This window comes from Siphateles boraxobius, unplaced genomic scaffold, assembly GCF_051911475.1.
Source record: "Siphateles boraxobius isolate OS27281-9 unplaced genomic scaffold, OSU_SipBor_1 3, whole genome shotgun sequence".
Classification (NCBI taxonomy): Eukaryota; Metazoa; Chordata; class Actinopteri; order Cypriniformes; family Leuciscidae; genus Siphateles; species Siphateles boraxobius.
The window spans coordinates 2,458,647-2,473,973 of NW_027508919.1; the positions used below are offsets into that span (position 1 = coordinate 2,458,647).

At 35.8% G+C, this 15,327-nt stretch overlaps 1 protein-coding gene across 1 annotated transcript in view; it reads right to left on the minus strand.

Annotated features, from left to right (window-relative positions):
* The window catches only part of gabra2b (gamma-aminobutyric acid type A receptor subunit alpha2b), a 73,462-nt gene extending 62,024 nt beyond the window's left edge, over window positions 1–11,438 (minus strand). Inside the window, exons 1-2 of the mRNA XM_077247365.1 lie at window positions 11,357–11,438; window positions 5,133–5,248 (exon numbers count right to left, since the gene is read on the minus strand). Of these exons, the coding sequence (XP_077103480.1) occupies window positions 5,133–5,248; window positions 11,357–11,418 (178 nt within the window). The 5' untranslated portion in view covers window positions 11,419–11,438. The remainder of the gene's footprint in view (window positions 1–5,132; window positions 5,249–11,356) is intronic.
* Window positions 11,439–15,327: the final 3,889 nt, after the last annotated feature.

The following is a 15,327-nucleotide window of genomic DNA, read 5'->3' on the forward strand; positions in this document are numbered from 1 at the left end:
TAATTTGTTCAAATGACTTATTGAATGAACTTAAACAAACAAATCACAAAATAATATTATATCAATAAGTCTTGGCAACATGTTTTTCCATTTCTTTTAACTCATCAAAATATTTTTTACCAATTCCAAATTAATTTTTTAAGCTGTACAAGATTGAACTATGCAAGAAATTTTGAAGAAAAACAAATAAGAGACTTGTACAGACAACTTGATTACTTAAAATGTTATGGCAGCAGCTGAAGAAAATATTTATGTTAAATTAGGGGGATTTTTTTTTTACAGTGCCCTACAACTGTCTGTTATTCCAACACCACTATAGTATAGAGATGATATCAAAATGTAAACCTTAAGAAACCCTAAGGTTTGCAAAACATGTGACTAGCTAAAGTAATTTGAAAAGTCATTGATTCGATTATTGACTTTTTGATGAAATGTTGACAGGATGCTGGTAGAAACATACAAACGGATCGTTGACCGTGAAGGAATGACCTCTAGCATTGAGCGTCATCTCACTAATGACGCAAGACTGTTCAGTCGGTTCAGATAAACACACAACCCAGACCAAGCCTTTGATCCCAGGATTAATGAGCCGGTCTGGCTGAGCCTGGGGTGAAAGTTCATTGGATAAAAACGAGCCGAGATGTGAAATGTGACAGGGCGGCCACAAGGAAAATCACACCAAGATGTAAACACGGGAGCAATGTTGGGGTCCAAAAAGGTGTTTATTAAAGTGGATGTGCAAAATGTGCAAATAAATATGGTTAAGAGAAATAAAACAGGTTATCAATAACAACAGCCTAAATGTATTCTTATTAAAAATACATGCACGAAAACAGCATGTTTTCCATTTCACAGACACATTCTGGGGACACCTTAGACTTATATTATATATTGTCAAAGGTGGACAGTAACAAAGTACATTTAGTTTAGTACTGTACTTAAGTACACTTTGTGAGTATCTTGTATCTTGTATAATTTTTTTTGGAAACTTTTTACTTTAACTTTACTACATTTGAAAGACAAATGTCGTACTTTTTACTCATTTCTGTCAAGGTCCTTGAGTAGAAAGTAGTAACGTCAGTCAGATGATGATTTTGGTTGCAGGGGTTGCATTTTTGTTGGAAATGAAAGTCGGGTTAACGTCAACATCCAACGTCGGTCAGACGTTGGATTTTGGTTGGAAATGAAAGTCGGGTTGACGTCAGATTGCCATCAACATCCAACGTCGGACTGACGTCGGATGACTGATGTTGGTTTCTGACGTCTAATCGATTTTCATTTTCAACCACAATACAACGTCTCTCCAACGGTGAAGCATAAAGTCAATCTGACGTTAGATTCTGAAATCAACCTGATTTTCATTTTCAGTGTTGAGTTTGGTCTTCTAAATGTGCATTTTGTCATTGTTTCGGAGCACACTAGCTTATAGATAACAGTAAGGATAACAGATTCATACTAAAAGCCCGAACACTTTAAATAGGACACTATTTGAGGGAACAGCCATTTGGGTGTCCAAAACTATTGTGGACGTTATTGAGTGCACTTATTCAATCTCACATTCAATCCTACTACTGGAACTGTGTTCTAGAAATAAATTTGATATTGATATGAGGGTAGGTAGGCAGGCATAAATTCAGATGCACAAGGTACTTTTATATTACATACAACAATAATAAAACAATGCCTTGACATTTACTTTTTACTTTTGATATTTAAGTACTTTTAAAAATGAGTACTTCTGTACTTTTACTTAAGTAAGTATCAGTCTTTACAATAATTTACAAATTTTATATTTGGCCAGTAGTATCTGTACTTTCACTCAAGTAAGGAAAGTACTTTGTCCACCACTGCATCTGGTAAAATCAGGCAATAGGTCTCCTTTAAAAACACATTTTCTTGCTTACTAATTGGAGCATACCATTTAAAAAAAAACCAAAAAAAAAAACTCTTGCTTCAACATGATTAATGAATTCTGAACACACAATGATTATAAGAGTTAGAACAAGTCAATAAATACAATAAATAGAACGGATAAAACCAACACATACATTTAAACAAACATTTAAATAGCTCAAATAAGCGCTCCCATAAAGTTTGTGTTTTCTTTAAGGCCATGCCCACTCAGCTAAAACAGCAATATATATAAAAAAAAGAAATAGTAAACCCCACATAAATATTATAAAATGCCAAGGAACAGTGAGAACACAGTAAAAACAGTGATGGAGGACAACATCAAGGTCTCTCCATTACACGAGACAGCAGAGCTGAGAAGAGCAGAATTGAGATTCAACACGTGTCGAGTAAAACAGCTCATTCAGGCGTGCCGTTAAAAACGGTTCAAAGGATGTGAAGAAATGAAAAGATTCAGTCCTCCACTATCCTGAAAATATGCTCCTTGTCTTTGAGCGGCTGAAATATTATTACTTATTCATTCTGCTTTGTCTTTTCAAGCTCTCGTATCATCACTAAAGTGTCCATGGCGGGTACGTTTTATAGCAGCTGGATCTTTAATAGGCTAAGAGCAGCGTGGACTTCCTTTCAGCTCTAATCACAAAACTGAGAAGAACTGTATACCTGCCTAGAAAAATATCTTATTGCTCAGAAGTTGCTCTTTCCTAGCTTATATTTAATGGCATTCTCAGCTATGCTTCATTTAGTTGGGGAAGACTAAAATTATTGATGCTACTAACTAAACTACATTTTTCCGAAGTTTGACAGGAGCTACATTTTGACAGTAATTGAACATACATTCTCAAAACTGTCTCCTCTCTCTCTCATATAGCCCTGAGAAGTAAGTGGCATTCAAAATGTCTAGTTGAACGAATCATTTTGGTGAACCAAATCAAATGATTCAAATGAATTAAGTGATCCAATTGAATAAAGTAGGCTCATTTGAGATACCAAATGCCAAAAATAGCGAGTACTAGGCAACTTCAGTCTGGGGAGGAGTGAAATAAACGCAGTCAAGATGGGCAGTGCTTTGTTGTGATATACTGAATATCATTTAAATTCTGTTGCTTTTATATGAAAATAAATATGATGAACAAGACACCCAAAGTACCAGTTATTTAATTTCCCTCTATAAAGACATGTTTTCCATCCATTTTCAATTTAATAAAGTGTAAAATGTATTTCTTTTTTGTAAATGTCAATAATCATCTGTCCCATATAGAGATCACACTGTCAGTGTTTAAATCAAACATTTTTAGAAGAGAATAAAACATCACGGTTGATTAAACCAACGAGCATTAAGCTGTCGTCAGAAAGTCGTTACCCATCATGCCTTTTGTCAGCGCAGTGGGGGGAAAGCATATGCGCCCGACTGCGCCATCTGGCACATTTTTTTGCATACGTCAGTATGACATCAGAGCAAGTTGGACCACACTTGGACCCATTTCTAACCAGCATGCATCTTTTGGAGATCAGCGGACCAATCTCGAATGAGCCTAGTGATTCAAATGAATCAAATGAATCAAATAAATTAAACGATTTCAATGAACCAAACTACTGGGATGAATCAGATACCCTACCACTAGTAAATGTATCTGTTCGAGAAGGTGAATAGTAGCTCAGATCATTTAGACTTGGAAGAATTTGATGAATAATGTTTGAGTTCATATTGAGTCCTCTGACAGGAGACTTTGGTTATAACATCTAAATGCAGTTTGAGACATCTCTTCTAAAACCCTAGATCAGGCAAAAGTCAGATTACTGGGGTATTTTTCTCAGGGGAAAAATGTGTGGTATTCAAATGGCGGACCGCGGGACATAATTCCACCATTTTACCGTTTCAACAGTTTAAAGTGAGCAGCGATTCACGCAACCAGCGCTCAGGGGCATTTATAGTAATGATCTTCAGCGCTACATCCTCTAATATTTTTAATTAGAGTGAGATGTGCTTCATCCAAGCCCTTTCCACTCCGTGCACCCCCCATACATTTAGAATAATTAATCAGCATATTAAGAGCATTTCATAATAAACAGTGTTAGCATTTGAAAAATAATTTAAAGATGGCATGGGAAGACAAAAAAAACTTTGAAATTACTATAGTTAACTTTGATTTGTGCTCATGATGAGAGTTTTGATTATTAGATTAACTACGTTGTTTGTTTTCAGTAGTTTATTACTTTGTGCAAAATATTAAAATGGTCCATACTTTTCTTAAGAGGTAAATCCTGCAACCCCAGTATTTTTTATCAGTCCCAAGGCATTCTATGTGCCATACACAAGATGTCTACATGTAAAATAAATTAAAATCCTTTTGAAACATCCGATATTACCTTTTTATATTCATATTCAGTTGAGAGCAATTTTAGCTTTTTTTGGTAAATATTGGTGAAAATGCTTTGACGTCACTGCTTCGGCTCTCTCCTATTTGATGACTATTTTGAGTATTTCAGATTTTTTTCTTTTACAAAGTACTACGGCTGCCCCGATGGAAATGTAACGGTTCCAAAAAAAGTACTGTCCGCGGACCTGTCCTGGGAAGGTATTCTCATAGAGATACTCATTTCTGATTTGTCTTTTCTGTGACACTGCTGAGCTCACAGTCCTTCTATGCCTATTAAAGGATGAACAACTACAGCGACAGACAAATCCATAAGGTTCAGTGAAATCCTGCATACTGTTACAGCCTTTGTTAGCTAAACTAATCTGCTAATGGAAAAATGTCAGTGACACTTAGGCAGTGACAAAACATTTGAAAAATGTATTTTATGTCAGCCATTGGAGAGCTGCTTCATAATAGCACAATGTACATTACCACACAAATCAATAAAAACAGGTGCTCGTTATCTCTCTTTAATCCGGGCTAATGCACTTCTGTTGTCACCGTAAGCACCATAATGTGCTCCTGGCTTCATCATCATAACATCAGACACAAACTAACTACACTGATGAAAATGCTAGAGACATACTAGATTCAAATGCACTTAAGAGTATACACTAAGAGTTAGTGCCAAGCTTTGTTCAAATCCATTACTCTACAGACATAGTGATGCTTGAGGAAAGATAAAATCGACTCTGGAGAAGAGCAAGAATCATTTCAGCCTTCATATCTGGTCCTTACGGCATCTTTCATCTTTAACTGGATATCAAAAGCAAGCCGTTTAATTCAGACACTATAACTCACCTCCGAGTCCAGGCCTCAGACGGTTGTCGTAGCCGTCCAGCAGGCGGTCCAGGATGCGTGTGAAGAGTGTGATGTTGTTTTTGAAGGCATCTGTTGTGGCATCTGCAGACACTGACCTGCAATACAAAAGCGGAAATGTCATAAGTACGTGGGAACTTGATAGTTTCATCATGAACAGGATGGGAAAGACTGTAAAGATATGGAAAAATTAAGTCAATGAAACTACTGGCTGGCTGATTTGAGGAATTACCTGATCTTCAAAATGCTCCTGACGTCTTTTAGGACTTTATCTAGTTTCACATGCTGCAAGTTACAGCTAAGATGTTCTGAGAATCATTGTACTGATTCAAATTAAATTTTAAATCATAGATGCAGACTTTTGGGAAAGCTATTTGAATGCTTAAGCTAGGCTTTAAAAAGTAGTAAGCTGCAGTAAAATTTATTTAAAGAAGCAATATATTGTATATAACAATCAGGTTGTATAATGAAACATTTTTTTATACAAAAACCATGAGGATATCAACTAATATACCAGCCTCCTATTTACACATATAGTACATTTACACTATGGTGTGATTTCCCCCCCAATATTTCAGCAGAAATCCCACCCTGCAATTACACTAAATAGAGCTAATAAAACACTGAATCAAAAGCATAATGAAAGACAACATTAACAAATAACTATTTTACTAACTAACTAGCTAACTAGCTAACTAACTAACTAACTAACTAACTAACTAACTAACTAACTAACTAACTAACTAACTAACTAACTAACTAACTAAATCACTAACTCACTAACTAACTAACTAACTAACTAATTATTAATTATATAATTATTTTAACCACTTCATAATAAAAGACTGAATCAAAAGCTTATAATAAACTATATCCTTTAACAGAATATTTATTTAAATGAATGAATGAATAAATGTAGGGTATGGACCAATCAGACACATACTAATTATTCATTATGTACAAAGGTTTATGAAACTCCTCACACAGCCCAAATGAACAAACACAAGGGCAGAAACAGTGTCATGTTACAGGGCATGATAAGGAGATTTTACGACCTCCTAGGAATGTGGCCACATACTCAAGAGAGAGACTATGAAACAGAAACCCTCTTTAAAACAGACTTTGCTGCATTTATCATAGACTAACTGATCTATAAATGAACATGCATAAAACTGTGAAAGAAACAGTGTAAATGGTTTACTGTCTCGTGTACTATTAGGTATATATTATGGTATGTGTCCTGGTATACAACCAACTAACGATCAATGTAACCTCACCTGTATCATGCCTCCTACCTAACTAATCCTCATTTAATGACTCACACTTTGATGTACATCACCTTCTTCTAGAATGCAGTGTGGATGTGTTATAGCTATCTGAGCATAAATGAGGGTATAATCTTCCTAGGGACAAAGATCCGTAAATCAACTAAGAGCCACTTTCCCTCTCAGACATGTCACCTTTCTGATTGGTCGAGTTCAACCCTTAGGGGAGGATCTTTTCCAGGCCTTATTAGAGACAGTCCACATGTGACCTCCCTCTCTTAGTTCTTTCATCCAGCCGCAACACTGTTCTGGTGTTACTGGGGAACCCCCTCCCCCTCCACGGGGGCCCCAGGGCCCAGCAGGCCTCGATTCCAACCAGATATGGGCTCAGGCAGGAGAGAGATGACTCTCTCACAAAGAACCAAGGACAATCTCAAGAGTTTTGGAACAAAGACTCCAACCAACAACGACTCCAATCACCCAATCTTCCGACTTCCTCACTTCTCCTGGGTGCTCGGCGTGGCCTCAACAGAGTCCCAGGCCTTGACCAAACCAGTCATGCGTTCCTGGAGAAAGAGAACGCTCAACCAACTTCCACTTGACACTGCCGGAACCATCAACGACTTCAATTTTCAACAACTTCAAGAATTGTTCCCATTACAAATGCAAGTATTCAATTCAATGAAATGTGAAAATGAAATTCTGATGGTTCTTCTCATAGACCCTCTTCCGGTTTCCAATTTCATCCTATCACTAACCTATTTATGTATTCATGTGCATATGTTGTTTAGTTTATTTATATTCATATAAATATCTATATTTAGTTAATAAAACTTGTACATAATATGTATTTGGTTCTATTTTGTTTGTAATACAAGTCACTTTACGATCACGGTTTTTGCTACTGGCTCAAAGTACTGTACAGGCGAAGAAATAATTATTCTTCTGTGGCCATGGAAGATACCCTTTTCTTAGAATAAATTAATAATCAAAAGAGTTTGTTGGAAGAACTGATTAATTGATTGTAATATTAATTCAGCCACATCAAGTTAATCTAATTAACTGACCCAAATATTTATAATTAATAATAACAAGATATTATTGATTATTAATATTTCCAAAAAGCTGAGTTCCTTACATAAATGACATGTAATTTTGACTTTAATGTTTTTCAAACACTTATTAATTAAACAATCAAAGCTATTATGTTAAACAACATCATTAAAAATATATATTTATGTCACAAAATAAAATCAAAATATATTTTAGACCAAATGAAACATCAAATTGTGCTGACATAATTTTTGGCCATGCAGGCTGTCATACAAAGAAATTATCAACACGCAAAAAAAAGAGAAAACCAACTAAATATTAATAGCTGATAATGCTGTAATCAATGTTTGTGAGCCTTTTGTTTTTCTATTATAGTGCATAGTAAAATAAAACCTGTAAACTGTATTTTATTACATAATGTACATACATACATAAAATGACGGGCAGGCAGTCATTTTGTATGTGATGACAATATTCGTATACAACTTCTTTGAACTGACACGTCTAAACAAACAGTATTGCTGAAATGAATAGGACTTTAAAATGCATGACAGAAAGTGAACTATTCTAGGAGATTGCTTTGATTACTGTCTTGGTTTGCTTGTGCACAATACAAGGAAACATAAAAAAGCAAGTGTTTTGTCAGACAACATTGCAACTTTTTGAAAAAGTAACCTCTTTTCTGGAAAAGGTAGTGTTGTAACACCCCAATACTCTGATGCCATTAGATCTTTCACTCTTTCACATGTTCTACATACAGGAAATTGTATGTGAAACGCAGCCTGGGAATATAATTAACATACTTAAGCATAATTGGCTTAATTAGCATAAGCAATCATGCATGCATTATGAGTGGCAACTTGATCTGTTTTCTAGATGACTGTTAAACCCCTATAAATGTAAAAACACACTATCTCTGTACCAAAGCCAGGTATGTAGGTAGTGAGTATTACTTGCCATTATTTTTTTATTATTCGTGAAATTCACTAGCAATTTCTACACCATTCTTCCCACGCATATAATGCTGCGTTTAAGCCATGTAGTAATTACCGTAAATTCGATTTGACAACACATCACTTTCTACTGGGAGCTGTTCACTTCGTCGGACCAAGCGTTTCTATGGTTACACTATTAACACCTAAATATATATGCAGTGGTACATTCGTCACATGTTACGAGTCTCAGAAAATTCCCAGTTTACAAGATGTAATTACGAGCTCATACGAGGACGGGAATGCTTTTTACAAGTTGAAATCTCGTTATTACAGTAATTACGACATGACGGGAACACACCGTTAATACACTTTAAATATTTGAATACTAGAAAGTATCATTACAATCTAATTAACTCCTTTTTTCTATTTTTGGCTTTCCATGTTTTCACTGTTATATGGTAGGAGGCGCTATTATGCATCTTCTGAAAGAGTACTGAATCTCCTGATCAAACACATGCGAAGAAGATGCAGAAACAAGTGATACCATATGCATATGAAAAATAACGGGATCAGCAACATTAAACAGCAAATAAGTCAAAACTGCCTGACTTTGCTGAATGAAATGTCTTCTCAGGACGAGCTACAGGACTGTGAAGCTTTAGGGGTGTTGAAGGACTCGATCTACTCCATCAGTGTTTTGATCATCGTTCTGAATCTGATCTGGATGTAGTCTTTAACAAAAACATGTTCTTCTCCGCTTTTTGCTCACAATGTTGCTTTCATTTATGAAACTTACCCACATTCAAGTGTTGACCAAAAATTATATGAAGCTAGAATAAAACATTTTTTAAGCAAAGGTTCTGTTCTTTCTTTTTATATATTGCATGTTTTATGTATTGCATGGCCATGACATTTTTGTCAAAATTATCAAAAATGCAGACAGTGGCTTCCAACTTAAAAAAAAAAAAAAAACCTTGGCGGGGGAAGGAGTTAAAATTGACTATTGTGTACGCTATGAATTTTATGCTTTTTAGAGTATCTCATCTTTAGTTTAAAAACATCCTAATGTCAAACTCTGTTGGAATCAACCACGACTCGTGGGTCGAACTGTCGAGCTAATTAAGTTGTAGTCTATGTACGTAGGCAGCAGCGAGGAAGCTCACTATAGGTTTTGGAACAGAGCCATAGATTGTAAATTGACAAGACAGTCAAGTTGCTCTAAAAGTCATTTCCGTCCAAAACAATCCAAAGTAGTTCAGCTGGCAAATCCCCATATGTATAATTCAGTTCTCTGCCACGGGGTGATACCTCGGCTCACAATAGGGCAAAATTTTTGCTAATTCCTATACAGGCCTGACATACATCAAAAGTATTTAATATGAGCTAATTACATGGCTTTAAATCCAGTCATAATGTTAGCATTTGAGTGAGAGTAAAGCACAAGAAACCTGAAGGGATTTCAATATAATACCAACTATTAAGGTTCCTCATTGGTTGCAGGACAAACCTCCCCTTTGTGCTCCTTTCGCAGGACACATCAGACGTGACCCAGATTAGGGGGATGTTTATCTGATCCCGTCCCGATTCCACAGTGATTCCCCTGCTCGTGAAACCCAGTAAAGCAGATTTCATGAATCGACTTTATGACACAAGCAGGAGGATGGGGTTGCTTATCACATATATTATCTAGGTTTATATGATATTGGTTTATTGATTGGTATGGCATGATGTGACCGTGTTCACTCCCAGGAGAGGGGTCTGTTTCAATGTTTTAATATGAATAAAAAGATAACAGGACATCATAATAAGTTAATGAACCTGTGCTGAATGTGTACAGTGATCAGAGTAATTATAATCCATGTGGTCACCATTTAATTATGGGTTTGCAACAAAATCAAGGTTAATTATTGTTTGATTAGTAAGATCAAAACAAGCAACATTTAGACCAAAACACTCACTGGCTGCCCCAAAACATACAAATGCTGCTTTTATACACTCAAAAGGAGGAACTACAGGTGTAAATGACCGTTCTGGTTGGATTTTACAATATTGATTTTCCATTTTTGATTTTGAACAATGCCAAACTTTCCAAAACATCAGGAATGTCAGACAATGTATAACCTTTCCAATGTTTTATGTCACGTTAGCATCAGAAAAGGCAATTTTCTTGCTATAAGAGACCCCTAATTTATGAAATTGCATGTTTGACATTTTCCATTATTATGAAAAGGCATGAAATGAGGGATCAGAGATTCATGATTAGATAAGTGTAATTCACAAACAAAACACATTACTATACAATATTTGGAAATAACTCTTTATTTGTAATATAAAATATTACAAAGGACCACTGCAATTTTAAATTGAATGTACCACTGTACCTAACATAGACAAAAACGTTCATATAAAAGTATTTTTTATTAAATAATTTGGTAAAATAACAGCCTTTTGACAAATGGATATGGCAATTACCAGCCACTGCGATCACGATTACAAAAATTACACGATTACCCTTGACTGGATAAATTATTTTATCTTTAAAAGCTCATTAAAAATATATAAATAAATTAGCGTATGCAGCTGTAGTTCGTCCCCAGAATGTAAAAGCGCTCCTCGCGGTTAGAGGATTCATCCACGATCATGTACACAATTCGATGATTTCACGAAGGCTTTCCAACAACCAAACCTGGCTGCATGAATTAAACTTGCATTAATTAATGTCTCATCAAACAAACATGTCTTTGTCGGTCTGTTAGAGGAGCGCTTTCTTGTGGTGACCACCGGAGTCGTGCGCCGCGTAAAAGTCTCCAGTTACGCACGGACACAAAGAGGCTTCGTGTCAATCTCATATACCAGAAACGTGGTCAAACGAAGGATATAGATATTATTTTGATGTATTATAAAGCACGTCATCCCCGAGCCCATTTACAGAGCGAAAGACTGTCAGTCCTACCTGGTGTGCCAAAACAGCGTCAACACGAAGATGAGAAGATGAAGCGCGAACCTCTCCCTCATTTCTGCCTCTCAAACCTGTGTATAGGAAGACAAAAGACTGAATCCATAAATCAGCGAAGAAACTGAGGTTTGTTTCAGTAAAATACTGCCGATTACACAAAACTAAAATGACGGATTAAGTTGGTCCATAAGCGCACACAGGTCCACACGATCCACCTGCTGAGCTTAGATGATGGATCCCAGACATTTCATTAATATTTACAGCATAAAACAATTGATGATATGAATATCAATATCTCTTACAAACATTTCAATTCACAAGATGAGAAAACCACGACCAAGTGTCCACGACTTGAGCTGTGGTGATGATGACCTCCATGTAAATGGCAACATATGGTTCATCGTTTCCACACATGGCCAGAAACACAAAATCCAGAACGGTGAAGTACTCTATGGAAAGGACACCCACCTGTGATCCACCAGATCTGCTCTGTCCTTATGAATAAACGCTGATAAATAAAACCAGAGAAGTAAAAGTTTATTGCCAGTCGATGAAACCGGATCACGAGTGTTATTTAAAAGCGCGCACGTGGATCGGGAACGAGCCTTAATGAATTCCCATAATAATTCACTATAATATCAGATGCGAATGAGGGGTCTCTGATCCACCACCGCGCCTCTCTCTCTCTCTCTCTCTCTCTCTCTCTCTCTCTCTCTCTCTCTCTCTCTCTCTCTCTCTCTCTTTAACTAACGCATCGACGCGCCTTGACGCCCCGTGATCTCAGATCTTCTTTACGGAATCTCATACTGCTCACTATTTTTTTTCTCTTGAAAGAAAGAAAAGGGGGATAACTAAAGAAAGAGACAGAGAAAGAACTGGGTCCTAAAGACAGTTATATTATTGTGCTGATTGCTCGCTCACGTGCACACATACATTACAAAGCCCAAATATCACACATGTTGTGTTATGGTTTATATTTATTACGTTTTTGCATAAATTAGTATATAATACAAATACTGTAATTATTTACTCGCAATCATGTTGTTCCAAACCTGTAAACCGGTAGCATATTTATGTCTGTGAAAAAGAAGAAATTGTAAATAATAATTACTCAGTTGTTTTCCTTTGAATTGCATGATTACTGTAGGTAACAATGTTGGTAAAACACATTGTAGCAATGTTCTTAAGCATTGTGTCAGAAATTACACTTGCAAGTCACACCTTCTTCCACATATTGTTCTCATATGGAACACAAACAGCGTTATTATCAAAATTGCAAAGCTGCCTTTACATGCAACGAAAATACATGGTGATCACTGGCTGTCAAGATAAGTTGCTATATTCCTTATTTATAAAAAAAAAAAAAAAAAAATTGAATACCCACAGTTTGAAACAATGCTGTGCTAATAAACCAATCCTAAACATAAACAATGTTTGCCTCATAAATAATAATGAATTTTGCATAGAAACATAATGCACTGTGTTTTTTGTCTGCGTGCTTGTCCAATCAATTGTTTAAACATTGTAAATATGCAAATAGGAACATTAACCCTAATTAAATCATGAAACCTGATATCCCAGGAATAAATACTAACTCAGTGTAAGAAAAAAAGGGTTTAATAGGTTTCTATATAGAGCTCTAGGGTTCTTGATTAATTTTTTAGATAACAATTTATGTCAAAAAAGTTCTATATTAAAATAAATGTCTTAAATGATTGCATAAAACTTTCACGTTAAACAGGTTATTTCTTTTTTTTCTATAGAGATAAAGTATGCTCATGAGCAGTTTAAGTCATAACATGTAATTCAAATAAACAATGAATTAAACAAAATTAACTAATTAAAATGATATCCATAAAATTATCCCATGATGGGAACCCCTAAAAGGTTGAAGTGCCTGAAAGAAGCCTTTAAGATTCTATATTGAACCTTTTCTTCTAAGAGTGTGGAGCAAGATAACCCAGAATTATGTTAAAAAGGGTTAAAAATGACCCCCCAAAATGCATGAAAAGCTCATATTGAGAGATTATATATATATATATATATATATATATATATATATATATATATATATATATATTAAATTCATCAGCACTGCAAGATGTGTTTGGATTCTAAAAATGTTAAGTCACTGTCCATCTGTCTGATAAACAGGGGTCTAAGATCAGGTCTTTTAGTTATGCATTATTAATGGTGAATAAAATGATTTCCACATGAAAAATCAAGCTCTCTCTCCCTTTCCTAGGAATATTTGATGTCCCACTGTGATATCCATGGCAGGGGGGATCACAGTAAAAATGTGTGTGTGTGGACGCATGCTGAATCACATAACCAGACACAAAATTTATCTTAATCTAGCAAATATGTATTAAACATCGTGCCGTTTAATAAAATTTTATGACCCTATCTGCCTCGCAATATTTATTTATGCCGGGGTGGCATTCATACATAAACCAACAGACACAATAAGATCCTGCAATGCTAATATAAAAATAGGAGACAGCCAATAAGTTTTCCCAGAATCTTCTAGACGTCTATAGCATCTTTAAAAAAAAAAAAACTATGAACAAATCTCACTATTATACCAGTCCAGATTTTCAGTCATTTTAATTGCAAAATGGCTGTATTCTGCACAAATTGTATCTGTCTGATGACTCTAACAGGCAAGTATGTAATGCATCTTAAAATAATTGTATTTAGTAACCTGTATTAGCTATTGATCAGGTCCAGATGATGAATTTGTAATTGCCCCTTGTCCGCTCCAGATTCTGCATAAATATTTAAAGCAAAAAGGCAGCCGTGTTGGCCTGCGGCCCCAAGAAGACAGATGACAGAGCAATGCTACACGCCAAAGCAATTGCCAATGCAAATACACATTCTGCGGTAGCATTTAATGCAACATTGTGTTGCTATACAAAATGGTGTTTGTAAGCATTTCAGGTGATGCTTTGTCAAAGGCATGGGTTTCATTTCAGGCCAAAATTTGAAGTATTTTGTCTCTTTTTTTTTTTCCAACCAGGCGGGTGAGAGTTAAAGACATTTTCACACAAAATTGGATCAGAAAGGCAAAACAACCATTTTTATTGTGGAGATAATAAATTAAACATGAAAATGTTCACAATATAGCATGCTAATGTTTCAAATATCCATCACTGCATATTGCAAACTGTTTTTGCATATTAAAGGCAGGGTAGGTGATTTGTTCCAGAAACATTTTTGGGTGACACTTTATTTTACAGTGTTCTTGTTACATATGTTACAAGTAATTGCCAACAGTAAATGATGCATAATTACATGCAACTAACCCTCAACCAAATCCTAATTCTACCCTAACCCTATAGTAAGTGCATGTAGTTGCTTAATGTTACTCAGTACTTAATTATATAATTACACTGTAACAATGACACCTTAAAATAAAGTGTAACCAATTTTTGTTATGTTGTTTGAAAATCTCTTCACATCCTGATAGCTATCAGGATGTGAAGAGATTTTCAACCAGCATAACAAAAATGTTTTGTGTGTGTGTGTGTGTGTGTGTGTGTGTGTGTGTGTGTGACGTTATACTCGGAGCAGTTTGTGATTCGAATTTATGTGTTTCAATGGCAAAACTATCAACGCCGAAATGAAACTGCAGCAGTCAGAAAGTACAGGTCAGAGCTCTTTAAGTTATGTTCATTATTATTGTAATGTGGTGTCCTTTGAGACACAAGGTAGTTTAACGCCGTCTCGTCTTGTGCCGCTTTGGTTTGCTCCTGGCTGTGTGCGTTCATGTGTTTTGAGGGAGGTGTGGCTTTCAGGTGTGACATTCAGATCTGCGTTGGTGCTGCCGCTGAGCCAGAGATAGGAGTTGTCATCAATAGGTGAAACAGCTTTACAAACAGTCTTTTCAAGCACATATCATTATTTCTGTGAGACAATAATTGCCAATCACCATCGCGCACCTGCAGGTGATAGGTGATAGGTGCGTG